Source organism: Microcaecilia unicolor, chromosome 9 (genome assembly GCF_901765095.1).
Source record: "Microcaecilia unicolor chromosome 9, aMicUni1.1, whole genome shotgun sequence".
NCBI lineage: Eukaryota > Metazoa > Chordata > Amphibia > Gymnophiona > Siphonopidae > Microcaecilia > Microcaecilia unicolor.
In genome coordinates this window covers 88,994,819-89,008,666 of record NC_044039.1, presented here as the reverse complement: position 1 = coordinate 89,008,666, position 13,848 = coordinate 88,994,819, and the positions used below count along the sequence as shown (strand labels likewise).

Sequence of the window (13,848 nt, the reverse complement as noted above, 5' to 3'; positions counted from 1 at the left end):
AAGGAAATAGACCCAGGGAGAACATTAAAGTAAGACAGAAGTGTAGATAATAAAAAAACAGTGTGGGGGCTGACCTAAGCAGATAGTTGGGACAAATGTCAAGCAGGCATTGCGTTTAATCCACTGAAAAAGAATGAAATGCAGACTGACGACTGATCATGTTGATTAGGAAATGCTCAATTGAAGAGGAGGAACTATATAGTTCATCTGATTTTAATTATTTTCTTTTCAAGTTTGCCAATAGATCTGCTGAAGGCAAGGATTCATTAATTTTAGAAATACACTGTGAGTTAAATAAGTTGTTAACCAAAGAATATAATTTCCTAGGGTTGACTTTTATTTCACCTTTAAACTGCTACCCATTCCTGCACTTAATTGTGCACAGCAAGTGCAAAATTTCCCCAAGAGTAATACTGTGATAGCTAAGAGGGAAAGAATGTAAAGTCCCCACAGAAACACAAATGAAGAATAACAGTGATGACCAAGGGGAGGAAACGATAAACAAATCAGGAGACCACCTTGGTTCTAATATTTATTGTATTGTTCATTAAAGCTTCGTGATCACCTGACACGGCCTGCGTTATGGTCAACACAATATATAATGCATATAAAACAATCAAAATGCTAATAATTATATAACATAAAAAATAATTAAAATTGACCAGAAACAAATACCAATTGAGAATTACCAAATATGTTTCATGAAAACATTCATAGATTACAAATAAAAGCATATGGTATAATACAACCTATAAATTGCCAGATCCTATACACTTAGTGGTTCATAGGATACTCCACGCTGTAACAGGAAAAAAAATGACAAGACAGATTATGGTGGGCTTTGAGGACAACACTGGTTTTCCCCATTTGTTTCCAGTTAAGTTTAAAGCTGAATTTAAATGTCCTGATTTCAAACCTCTAAAGGAGTCATTTTATATAAATATATATATTTTTTAGTGTATAAAAGGCCTAATAAAAGTTTTTGTGATGACAAGATACGTACATTTCCGCGACCTAAGGGTAGGTGTATTTGAAGGAAGAATTTGGGAAGAGTGCAGGAAAAGTCAGAAAGTACTCATGTAGATTATAAAATGCTTGCCTATACAGTTGAGGTAAATGTATGTGGCTACATATTAACAGCAATTTTTGGCTGATTTTTGTGATGCCATTTTGTAGACACAGATGTTTATATGTCTGTAATAGATTCAAAATAGGCTACTACTTTGCCTTCCAAATTAGGCAACCTATTATGTATGCATTTTACAGGGCTGACTAGACCACCTCTATCTTTCAGATCTCATAGCTGATCGCTTACGTGCATTTCCCAATCATTTACTCTCCGCACTGTCTCATTTACCAACCAGTTGAATCTCCTTTCTATACCCTTTTGTTTTTTGTGAATTCACTTTATTAAGTAAGGGGCCCTTTTACTAAGCCATGTAAGCGTCTATGTACACCCAATGCGCTCCAAAATGGGGTTAGCGCGTGACTGTTGTGGTAATTTCATTTTTGGCGCATGCCGAGTCTGAAAATAATTTTTATTTTCGGACGCACGTAGGTCATTACTGCCCGGTTACCGCATGAGTCTTTATCACTAGATCAGTGGTTGGCAGTAAAGTCTCAGGCTCAAAATGGACACACGGCAAATTTAATTTTGCTGCATTTCCATTTTTGGGAAAATTTTTTACAGGTGCACTGAAGAATGATTCTGCGTGTGCCCAAAACACGCATCTACACTACCGCATGCCATTTTGTAAAAGGGCCCCTAAATTTCCTATCCATGCAAAACATTAATACTGTACTAGTTGAAACTTTACTTTTTCAAACTGGAATTTCCCCTAACATTCTTTTGCTCCTTGCAGTCTTGATTCTTATCATTTGAACCAAGTATTGGGTAGAATACAAATAGTATGGAGTATACAGTTTCTTGGCAGGGCTCAAATTAAATATCAGTTTAATTGAACATGGAGAAGGCAATTTTGAAAGCAGATTTTTATGCATGAAAATCACTTTTTGAAAACTGCACATCCCCACTGTCATCAAAAATATAATAAATATTGGTCCCAGAGTGATTGCTCAGTTCTACCAAGGCTCAAGAGCTAAATCTGGAGTTCTCCGAAAACTAAACTATTTACCATAGATTTAAGGCAGTCTGGGTTTGTAGAGGTGTCCTCCTTGCCCCTCTCAGCTTTGGGGGGGGGGGGGAGAATGCGATGCCCCCTCCTCCCCCTAAAATTTGTCTTTGTTCCCAGGCTTTGCGAAAAGCTATAAAGAAATGGTTTGGTGCCCAAAATGAAAGCTAGTTGCTCCCCCAAATAATGAGTGCTTTTAAAAAAGTTAAAAATTTGATTTTATTCACTGAAATTTGTATAAAAATAAAATTGCCGGGCAATTTTTGCCTTGTTTTAATAATTACTGGATTCTTTACAAGATGTGTGAGCTTTATTAGACCAGTGTAAGAATTTCTACATAGGCTACTGCTTTGCCTTTAAAAATAACAGAACAAAAACCCTTTACACATACATAACATTTTTGGATAACTATTTTCTTCCAATGAAAGGTTTTGCTGTCTACAATGAATCACTTTTCTTTAAAGTTGATATGGCTGCTAGAAGTCTGCACAGGGCAAAATTAGAAAACAAACATTTATTTCCACCCTCTCCCCAAATCCACTTGCCCTGCCTCATTAATTTGTTAAGTGAGATGTGAATCAAAGTGGTGTACTAGTTTGAATTTCAAGGCTACTTCATCTGGCCTAGAGATCTTCAACTTAATTTTGTGTATGTAGAATTGTGATTAGAAATAAGGCCATTTAATTGAAGTAGTATATTTAGCATAATGTGTTTCCTGAAAGATATGTCACGAGGTTAAAAAGTTAAGGTTGAGTCAATTTATGTGACTTGTTGGGGGTGGGAAGGGGATAGGAGAGCATTGAAGCAGTTTTATTTACTGCACCCTGTGCTTTTCTGTTGCAGGTATCAAAGGACCATGAGACTATGTCACAGGTGCTTTTTAGCCGAAACCTCAGACTTAGTGTTGCATTGACTTTCTGGAGAAAGAGGCGCACAAGTGAACTCATTGCCTACCTGGTCAGGTAAATACAGTTCCCTGTCATTTTACTAGACCAATCAACACCAGCAGGTTATGTCCTTTCCCAACCAGGAGATAGAGGTAGAGAAACTGAACATTTCCAGTGACATCACCAGTATAAGGAGATGGTGCAGGCTGGAATCCTTCAATATTTCTCTATCTCCAGTAGATGCTAGGATTTATTTTATTTTTGTTATTTTTGTTACATTTGTACCCCGCGCTTTCCCACTCATGGCAGGCTCAATGGGCTGGTGCAATAGCTGTTACCACATCCTCTGGCAAATAGGTGCAATAGGGTAATAGGATAAGTGAGGCTTCCTGGTTCATAAACCACAATGTGCATTTCTTGGGCTAGTCCTTGGGTCTTATTGCGGTCCTTACCCAGTTAAGGTGGGAGAACTGTCGTGAATCTCATAAGAACATAAGAGTAGCCATACTAGGTCAGACGTCCATGTAGCCCAGTATTCCATTTCCAACAGTGACTAAGCCAGGTCACAAGTACCTAGCAGAAACCCAAATTGTGGCAACATTCTACAAATCCAGGGCAAGCAGTTGCTTCCCCATGTCTGTCTCAATAGCAAACTATGGCCTTTTCCTTCAGGAACGTGTCCAAACCTTTTTTTTTAACCCAGATATGCTAACTGCTGTTACCACATCCTCTGGCAAAGAGTTACAGAGCTTAACTATTCGTTGAGTGAAAAAATATTTCCTCCTAAGTATTTCCATGTAACTTCCTTGAGTGTTCCCTAGTCTTTGTTCTTTTGGAACAAGCAAAAAATCGATTTACCTCTACTCATTCTTCACCACTCAGGATTTTGTAGACCTCAGTCATCTGTCTCTTTTCCAAGCTGAAGAGCACTAACCTCTTTTAACCTTTCCTCCTTTATCATTCTGGTCACTCTTCTTTGAACCTTTTCTAACTCCATTATATCTCTTTTGAGATACGGCGACCAGAACTGAACACAGTACTCAAGGTGCAATCGTACTATGGAGTGATGCAGAGGCATTATAGTATTTTTTGTCTTATTCACCATCCCTTTCCTAATAATTCCTAGCATCCTGTTTGGTTTTTTGGCCGCCGTCACACACTGAGAAGAAATTTTCAGCGTATTATCTACAACAACACCTGTATCTTTTTCTTGAGTGCTAATCCCCTAGGTAGACCCTAGCATCAGGTAACTATGATTCAGATTATTCTTTCCAATGTGCATCACCTTGCATTTGTCCACATTAAATTTCATCTGCCATTTGGATGCCCAGTCTTCCAATTTCCTAAGGTCTTCCTTCAATATTTCACAGTCCACACGTGTTTTAACAACCTTGAATAGTTTTGAGTCATCTGCAAATTTAATCACCTCACTCATCGTTTTGATTTCCAGATCATTTATAAATATGTTAAATAGCACCAGTCCCAATACTGATCTCAGTGGCATGCCACTGTTCACCCTCCTCCATTGAGAGAAATGACCTTTTAACCCTACACTCTGTTTTCTGTCCAATTACCAGTTTCTTATCCACACCAGAACCTTGCCTCCTATCCTATCTGATGACTCTTTAATTTTCTCAGGAGCCTCTCATGAGGAATATCTCCTTGCCCTGAGCTTCAGCTTGCAGGGTGGGCTGGCACAGGTTCCTCTGGGGCCCCTATCAGTAGTGGGGTGGGGGGGGGGGGCTGTGTTATTCTCCTATCCCCTTTTAAATGCCTCCACAAACAAAAATGAAAAAGGTATTTGTAAGCTTGTCTAGGAGAATAAAGTCGTGGGGGGGGGGGGGACAAAAAGCAGCAGTCAAAAGTATTTGGGCCCTGTGGACTGCCTGCTTGGTCTGCTCTTCCCCCATATCAGCCAATCCTAGCAGCAGGTAAGTGCAAGGCTGGGATTTTGAGGGAGTGGGGAGGGACCAAGTGCACACAAGGGGAGAATTGTACACAGCCACGTCTCTTGATGCTATAGGCCCAATGCTTGGGTAGCAAGTGTGACTGCTAAGGCAGATGCTTTTCATGGGTAGCTGCTCTTCATAGAGGATCTTGAAAAGCTTGTCAAGGATCTGGGGTAGGCTAGCCCAATGGTTCCTGGAGCACCACCTGCAGGAGTCCTCTAGAGCTTCTAGCTCAAAAGCACACCTTGGGACTGGGGGTCGTTTTGTTATAGCATGCAAGGCCCAGGGGCACCAGGTTTCATTCCGGAACTTCAGCCCACAAAGAATCACAATGTGAGTGCACCAGGCCCCTCAGAGATGGAGATGGGTGGCAGACTGTCCTACAACAAGTGGGCTCTAATCACCTCACATCACTGGGTTCTGAAGGTTGCACAACAAGGATATACTCCGCAGATTGCAAAACCCATTTTCTATGCCTTTATGGTATCCCCTTGTGGGTCACCAGTCAAGGCCCAGGTGGTGCAGGTTATGTTAGACTGACTAATTTGCTTAGGATTGGCAGACCTAGTCCGTTTTCCAAATACTTTGTGATCTCAAAGGAGGGAGCTTCCTTCTGGCTCATCTTGAACCTGAAGGGGTCAGTGCCTCTCTTTGAGTTCCCCCAGTTCTGCATGGAAACCCTTCACTCTGTGATCACATATCCATTCGGTAGCACCACAAGAGTTTTTTTTTTCCGGGGTTCTGTGTCTTCAGGTCCCACTTTCAATTCAAGTCGCTGCCCTTTGGACTTGCAACAGCAACTGAACTAGCACCCTGCACATAAGCAAGGTATTCGAGTGCGCCCCAACCTGGACAATTAGCTGATCCAAGCCAACTCAAAAGCAGACTGTAGGACTGTCTCCTGATTGTTCAAATTGAAATGATTTCTTTTTTTTTCAAGAGAAGTGAGCTCTTTCATCACAATGTTCTCATAAGCAATAATCAAAGGATTCACACTACCGGGTGGCATCCATCTGCAGTCATGCTTCGTGATAGACATATCAGTCTCATTTGTAGTTTGTTTGGCAAAATCTATATATATAAAACTCACCCTCAACGTTCTATTGGCTTCTGACATCACTGAAGCCAAGGTTCGTATGTTCGAAGCTCTGAAGCCTCGAAAAACACAGTCTCTGGGCCCCGTCCTCGCTTCAAACGTTATGACGTTGAGGGCGGAGGCGGAGCAATTCACCAACATCGACGACGGGTTGCGGGGGGGGGGGGGGGCACAGGAAAGCCTTACTAGCGCCCGTTTCATTGGCTCCAGAAACGGGCCTTTTTGAGCCACATTGAACTTTTGTGGTAACTGTGGAATACAAGTGTCATGTATTGTTGTTTTTATTATTAATAAAAGAAAGATCTTTATTCAAAACCGCAACTTCATCTTTATTTAGCTGTCTCTCAGAAAGCTTGTACACCTTATTTACTGTTCCTCTTGTGCGAATGGTAGGAAACGATCATAAAAACTGTCTATTTTTGTTTTGAAAATTGGTAACTCTCCCTTGTTCTGTGCCTGTCCTTCCCCCCCCCCCCCCCCCCCCTCCCTTTCTATATACACATTATTTGGATATGCCCTTTCGATCCTCTCTGACACTGAATCTCTTTTTTCCAACCTTTTCCTAATTGAAAACCTGTTCAATATTCTGCTTGGGAGGAGTTGTATATAGGGTGGCTGATGGTCAAATACTTTGTCTGATTCTTTCCTACTCCTTTTTGTACTGTTTTCATAATTCTGCCTATCCACAATTCTATTGTAATCTCTTCTCATCTCATTACTGTTTCTTTATTCTCATCCCTTCTAGGTTCATTATTCTTCTATTATCAAAACTAGGGTATTTTCTATGACCTTGATACCTTCTAGGTTTTTGCCATTAATAAACATTACCATATCTATAGTCCAAGTCCTCTCTATTAAATTCTTCTTAAAATATTCTACCTGTACATTAGAATGCAGTAACAGCTCAAAGTAAGCATCATGTTCTTTTAAAAATATAAGCTCTTTATCTAACTTCTCTTTTGCAGTTTCCACTTTATTTATTAGACGTCTGTATTATCAAGATCATAAGATCTAGAAAACCTTTATTGAGGATAGCCTCCCACTTAATTTGGGTACTTTAGCAATTCTGAAACATCAAGGGATCCTCTTAAATCTACAATAGTCCAACAAAGTGGAGGCGTGTAACTCACTGCTTATCTTCTTACTTAACTTAATCATCTCCTCTCAATGATTAGGTAGTCATTATCAATCCTCGTATCTTGGAAGAACACTTCTTTTGGGAGAAGATTTTGCAGAACTTCTTCATTGATGCTTAGTATGTTCTTTCCTGGAGAAGAATACATCTCAGCCTCAAACAAACGTTCACAAAACACCTGAGAGGCACTTCAGATTTGCACCAGTAGAAATACAGGAAACTACAGATCCCAATATAAGCCAAATAGCAATTTTATTAAAACAGAACCCGATGTGGTCCACACCTGTGCAATATTACCTAAAAAAACATTTGAGAGGAACCAATATGCCAGAAAAGCAATTGTGAGATGTGCTTGCCAAACCAAAAGAGGTGACATTCTTAATCGGTGTACTAATGGTGGGTCTGATAGTCCTTTAAATTAAAAAGATTACAATACTCAAAACTGGGGTAAATGATCTTTTTACTCCCAACTCCACTGTGATAAAAACTCAGCAGCACTACAAGATCACACAAACTTGTTTGTTCTTTTTATTTTTCTTATATATTTTTTTGTTTTTATACACAAGTTAATGTTTCATTTGTTTCTTCTTCTTATATTGTGAATGTTATTTGTATGGGAATCCTTATACTTTGTATATTTTAAAATTTAGGTTATGTATTTATAATTATGTTTTGGTTATTCTTTTAGTATTGTACCCTGAGGCAGCCCTTGAAAGGGCAAAACATGGACCACGTCAGGTTCTGATTAATAAAATTGCTGTTTAGATCTTACATTTGGATCCACTTTTTCCTGCAAATCAAGAGAAAATGCCAGGGTTATATGACCTTTATCCAAATGAGAGTGGCCATCACTATGAACAGACGTAATAATGGTCTCTGTACTATATTGTAGCCCAAAACCAGATCGATTAAGGGTGAAGGGCTAAATCTTTTTCCATGAATTGGAAGAGTTGAGCAAATACCACTTTTTCAACCATTTTAGATAAATAGCAAGGTTAGACTGTATATCATTCACATTTAAAATAAAATGGGGGTAATACCCCAATTCAAGAATTAGAGACCAAAGGCACAAAATAGAAATTAAACAATGTTAGGGAAAGAGAGGGACCCTGAGAGACCCCTATTTGCATAGTCCTTAAAGCAGAAAGCCCATCCTGTCCTAATACCTGAAAACTATGATCAGTTAAAGATTCAAACCAACACCAAGCTGTACCCCTAACTCCAGCCTCCCACAACCTTTTCAACAAATACCCATTCTTCAAGGTATCATGCCAAAGAGATGTCCAATAACACCAACACCCCAGTTCCCTTCTTATCCAAACATTGGTGCATTTCATGTAATAAAGCCACCAACACAGTTTCTGTACTAAATCTGGTTCTAAAACAGAAAACAACCATACCAAACAACCATCCACTGTACTCCTCCCCCCCCCCACCCCCCCCCCCCCCCCCACCCCCAGCCAATTTAGCAGCCAACCCTCACAAAGCCTTCTTAGGTGGAGCCACCAACTTCAATAAACTACCCTGACCCTCCCCTTCCCAAGAATTCTGTTTTCTCCAAACAGTGGCCACTAACTGCTTCTAACCCCTCTCTCAACCATACAGAGGCCTGGAGTAAGTTTAGATCAAAGCAAAAAAAGCAGGAGCAAAACCTCTACATGTGCAGAACAAAGTCTAAGAAAGAGTAGAGGATGAAACAAATGACGATCAACCATGGGGATGTAGTCTTCAAATCTTTATTGAAAAACATCATTGAAATCGGACCCATCAAGGGCCGTGTTTCGGTGGGCACAACCACTTGCCTCAGGGGTCACAAATATAACTCTGAGCTAGAGACAAGTAGAAAAATGTCTCTGGTGCTCTAAAGCAAACAAGACTGGCCATTACTGTGAGCTCTGTGCACAGTGTAACAGGAGTGAAAGTGCTGAAAACGCCATCACAGAACCTGAAACAATTGTGCTTTCGCTCCTGTTGCACTGAGCTCATAGTAATGCCCAGTCTTGTTTGCTTTTGAGTACTAGAGACATTATTTTTCTGCTTGATTCAAGCTCAGAGTTATATTTGTGATCTCTGAGGCAGGTGGCTGTGCACACTGAAACATGGCCCATGTCAGGTCTGATTTTACTGATGCTTTGCAATAAAGATTTGAAGACTGATTGTCATTTGTTTCATCTTCTACTCTTTCTTGGACTTTCACATTCTATGGCCCAGATGCACAAAACTTTAACGACCCTTTAACGAAGAAAATTTCAACCATAGCATGCATTAAAGCACATTTTCCGACCACGCTAGCAGCTAACGAAAACGGAATGCAAACGAGTCACTTCCAATTGAAATGTGAACAATTCGCAATGCACTAACCATACCGACGATTGCAATGAATCATTTACCATGATATATTTAACGTGAAGTCAGACCTGTCGTTAAGGCCTGAGCTGTCATACAGACACTGCTCCCCGCTTCTCCCTGCAGCATAAAAATCCAAGCTGGCATGTTTGAAAATAAAAAAAAATCCACATAAACACGTGGCTCCCCGCTTAAAATTGAAAAAAAACCCCAAAAAGCAAAAAAGGATCGGGAGGGGGCAAAGGCGCTCGTCAAGAGCGTCCTGTATGGATGCCCTTGCCCCCCCCCCCCCCCCGCCCGAGGTCAGTGCTGCTCCCTGCTTCCCCCTGTATTAAATTAAAAAAAAATTAAAAGGAAACTCCAAACTGTAGCAGCCATGGCCCCCCTCCCTTCCTCTCTCTCTATTTCTCCTTCTCCCACACAGGTCCGCCCCCCTGAGGTCGTCGCCGTCGCTCCTCTCCTCCACCGGACCCTCCCCCCCCGCCTTAGCGGGCCCGCGCAGCGCCTCTCACCTCTGTGTGAAGGCGCTGCATGGGCAAGAACAGCTGATCCGTGATCAGTGATGCCTCCTCCGACGTCCCTCCGTTCTTCCTGGGCCCATGTACACGGTTAACGCATGTACATGGTTAACCCACGTTAAAAACGCTAACACGCTTATAACACGGCTTGGTAAACAGGGACCTAAGTTTTAAAATCATGACTCCCATGTCTTTCTACTGCTTTTAAAGATTTATTCCCCCCCTCCCCCCCCCCCCCCCCCCCCACACACACACACACACTGGTTCCTTGAGGTCACAGAGTCAGAGTTTGTTTGAAGTTCCATCATTCAGACAAAGGAAACCGAATGAATATAGAGAAGCAACCTTTTATAGTCGCAGCTCCCAAATTGTGGAATTTCCTGCCATTAAATCTACAAGTCCAGTCAGTACTTTCTTTTAGGAAACAGCTAAAAGCTCTTTTTTATTTTTTTCAGCAAGCCATTGATTAATTTTAAATTTTGTATTGCTACATGTATTTTTCTTATCTCAATTTTGTAAAGTTTTTAGGGATGTTATTATGTAAGCCGCCTAGAATACTAGTTAAGGTGGATTATAAATTTAAAAATAAAGTAAGTTAGAGTTTTCTAAACGGGGTGGGATAGTGATTAAAGAAAGTTGTTATTGTATTTTAATTTGTATTTTGTATATATATAATATATATATTTAAATTGTACATCACATGGAGTTTGTTTTAGTGTATGGTATGTATAAGTTAAATGAATTGAGTAGTAGAGTATAAATGATCTTAACACATAGTAGGAGTTATTTTGTTTATGAGTAATAGCACCTCTGCAGGTAAAGTGTTTTCTTAATTTCATGATTTAATTTAACTTTGAAGGACCCCACCCTTGTTTTGTTGCTTTAACAATGAGGACTGTGTGATCTTTGTAATTTAAGTTGCTATTCATCCAAGGTTTTACATATGCTAGTGTTTTTTGCATTAGAAAAGGATATATGAGTGTGCTTTCTGCACACTTACTCATAGCACACTATCAACTAATATAATCAGATCAGTAACTTCAGGTACTGTCTTATTTTTTTTTTTTTGTAAGTGCATTACACTGCAATTCAAAACATTAAGGGGCCCTTTTACTAAACCATGGTAACATTTGCAGTTACTGTGGCTTAATGCAGGTCTTTACCATTCTGTGGCTGCAGATGAAACGTACCACCTATTAGGGGCATTCCCTGTATTTTCAATTGCAAGTTGTGCGTCCGTATTCACATGAACACACGGTACCTCTTTCCATTTATCACAGAAGCACTTGGCCTCTCCTATTTAAGGAGGTAGTAAGTGGCTCTGCCTTAACTCCATGTTAGTCAATTTAACAAGCGGTAAGTGCAGCGCTTCAACCAGTTTTATGCCTACTCTCTGCCTATGCCTCCCCCCTCCCCCCCCCCTCCGATACAAAAAGCACTTAACAGAAGGACTACCATGCAATAACTGCCAATTTACCACAAAGCCCCTTAACGCAGTTTAGTAAAAGAGCTTCTCTGCCACTTGTCGATCCACATGTCTGAGATAATTGTTTTCAGCAGTTTGTTTATATATGTTTTTTGTAAAGCACTCCACCTGTCATATTGTTCTAGTTGGAGTATGCTCCATCAATTTTGTCTTATTGATGTCCTCCTTACGCTAATTACTTAACCATTCATATATGATATGCCTATTGCACTTGGGGTGAAAAAGTAGGCCATGTTTTTCATGGCTGTTGGGATGGACTCTGGGCAGTTTTCCGAAATGACGATTTTGGAATCTCTGTTACTAGCAATTATGAGCCATATTTGCATAACTAAAAAAAAAAGTGATATTTTGGGCTGTTAAGAGCAGCAGGCACAAGGAGATGAGGGCGGCAGGCCAAAGGTGCTAGATTTGTGTCAGCTACTCATAGCCCATGGCAGGTGATTTCCATAGGATTAGATAGTACTTGCTCACACAGTTTTGTGTATTTCCAGGATGCAGGACCTGGGTGTAGTTGCTGACTGCCTCCCTGTACTTATGAATAGGTAAGATAAAAATATTTATCTTCTAATGAATCTGATAGCTTATTATCTTCCCCCATATTTCCATGATCTTTCTTTCCTAGTTTGCAGGAAGAAAAACCTTGCATCTCCGTGGGATGCTGTGTAGATTTATTGCCATTAATAAAGTCCTTGCTGAAAAGTAAATATGAAGAGTGAGTATCAACATCATTCAGATTTAAGAGAATTTCATGGGAAACTCTTATGTAGAATATATTTTACTTCAGTCATGCTTCTGACCACCAGTCTAAAAGTAAGACCTGATAAAATGTTTACATTATTAGAATATTTTTGTACAGTACTGTTGTGTTCTGGTGCTCTGCAAGTAAGGGACTTTAAGCTGGCAGGAGAGGCTCCTGACTGTTTAAATTGCACTTAGCAGGCCAGCTGCTGATATTCAGCAGCATTTAACCTGGCAGTGCCTCTAAATATCAGCACTGACTGGCTATCTTGGAACCAGACAGAAGAGGGCTGTTAACAGGGTGGAGTCAGGGAGGAGCCAGTAATTATGTGGGTACCTGCAATATTCAGTGTCTGCTTGCTAAGCAAGGAGATAGGCCTACACAAAAAGCAGTTCTAACTATATACCCAATTAGCTGTGCAGGTGCCGGCACTTAATATCAACTGCCACCTGTTTTACTTTTGGTTTGCCAAGCTGATGTCCCCCTCCCCCACCTTTCCATGCTTCCCCGATTACTCCGCACTGCTTATCCAACCCCTCCCCATTCAGATGTTGCCACTGATCCCCTTAATATCAACCCTCCTCTGATCCCCAACTCCCCCTCTGATCCTTCTCCAAACTGGAGGCCCTTCCACAATCACAAACCTTCTCCCCGACCTCTCCAGAACCCCCTTTACCCCAGGACTTACCCAAGGTAGATCCCTGGTGTCTAGTAGGACAGTGGTGCAGTCCCCTTTCCGCTCCTGGTCTAAAAATGGTGGCGCCCCTGGTAGTAGTCTTAGCATTTAACATTTAATGAAAAATCAGATTTCTCCAGATAAAAAGTGTAATACAGTTCCATAGACCTGGGACTAGGAACACAGTCCTTGATGAAGAGTAAAACTCAAGTCATTTTGTCCTTTTCCCCTCCCCCTTCTTAATGTCTCACAGTTCTCTCCTGCAGTAACAATTTAAAAAAAACAAACGTTATTGCTTAACAAAACTTCGGGTCACCCACTTGCCAGAATTTTCACTCTAAGTAGCTGGAAATCATTCGCTGGGCTGTTTGTTAAATTGTATCCAACTGAAATTCAGTTGTCACAGTTCAAGAATAATCTCATTCTGTTTTGATCTCCATTGGTTCCTCAGGGCATACCTCCCATTCCTCCAACTGCTCAGGAGTAGTGCTACTAGTCTGCCTTTCTTCTTCCCTGAAGACTTTTTACCATGGTGTAGTGATCTGCCCCTCCCCTTTCCAGCCTCTCTCTCTTTGATTTTAATGCATACTGTTTGATAACCCAAGAAAACTGAACCTTCTCTTTGCTCCTTCCGTTGCCTGCAGACTGACACTTGCCCTTGTGGGGGAGCTACTGAGTGCTGCAAGCCACTCCCTTCCTGAGGCCAAGCCAAATCTTCCTTATTCCCCTGGGTTCCATCCGATCCTGAGACAGCCTGGAGAGTTCTTTCGCCAGGAAATGCTTTGCTCTCTGAGAGCCTCTGTCCTGACCACTATAATATTCTCTGTCAGAAACAGAGAAGTAGAGAGAAATGACGTTATCATGTTGTGTAGGATAGCTCCTTA

The 13,848-nt window shown here is 40.9% G+C and overlaps 1 protein-coding gene across 2 annotated transcripts in view; it reads left to right on the top strand.

Moving 5' to 3' along the window:
• KATNBL1 (katanin regulatory subunit B1 like 1) overlaps positions 1 to 13,848 on the top strand; it is a 70,003-nt gene that overhangs the window by 19,767 nt on the left and 36,388 nt on the right. For both annotated transcript variants that reach the window (XM_030215229.1, XM_030215228.1), the window contains exons 3-5: positions 2,976 to 3,094; positions 12,041 to 12,091; positions 12,172 to 12,261. In XM_030215229.1, coding sequence (XP_030071089.1) covers positions 2,976 to 3,094; positions 12,041 to 12,091; positions 12,172 to 12,261 — 260 coding nt within the window. The remainder of the gene's footprint in view (positions 1 to 2,975; positions 3,095 to 12,040; positions 12,092 to 12,171; positions 12,262 to 13,848) is intronic.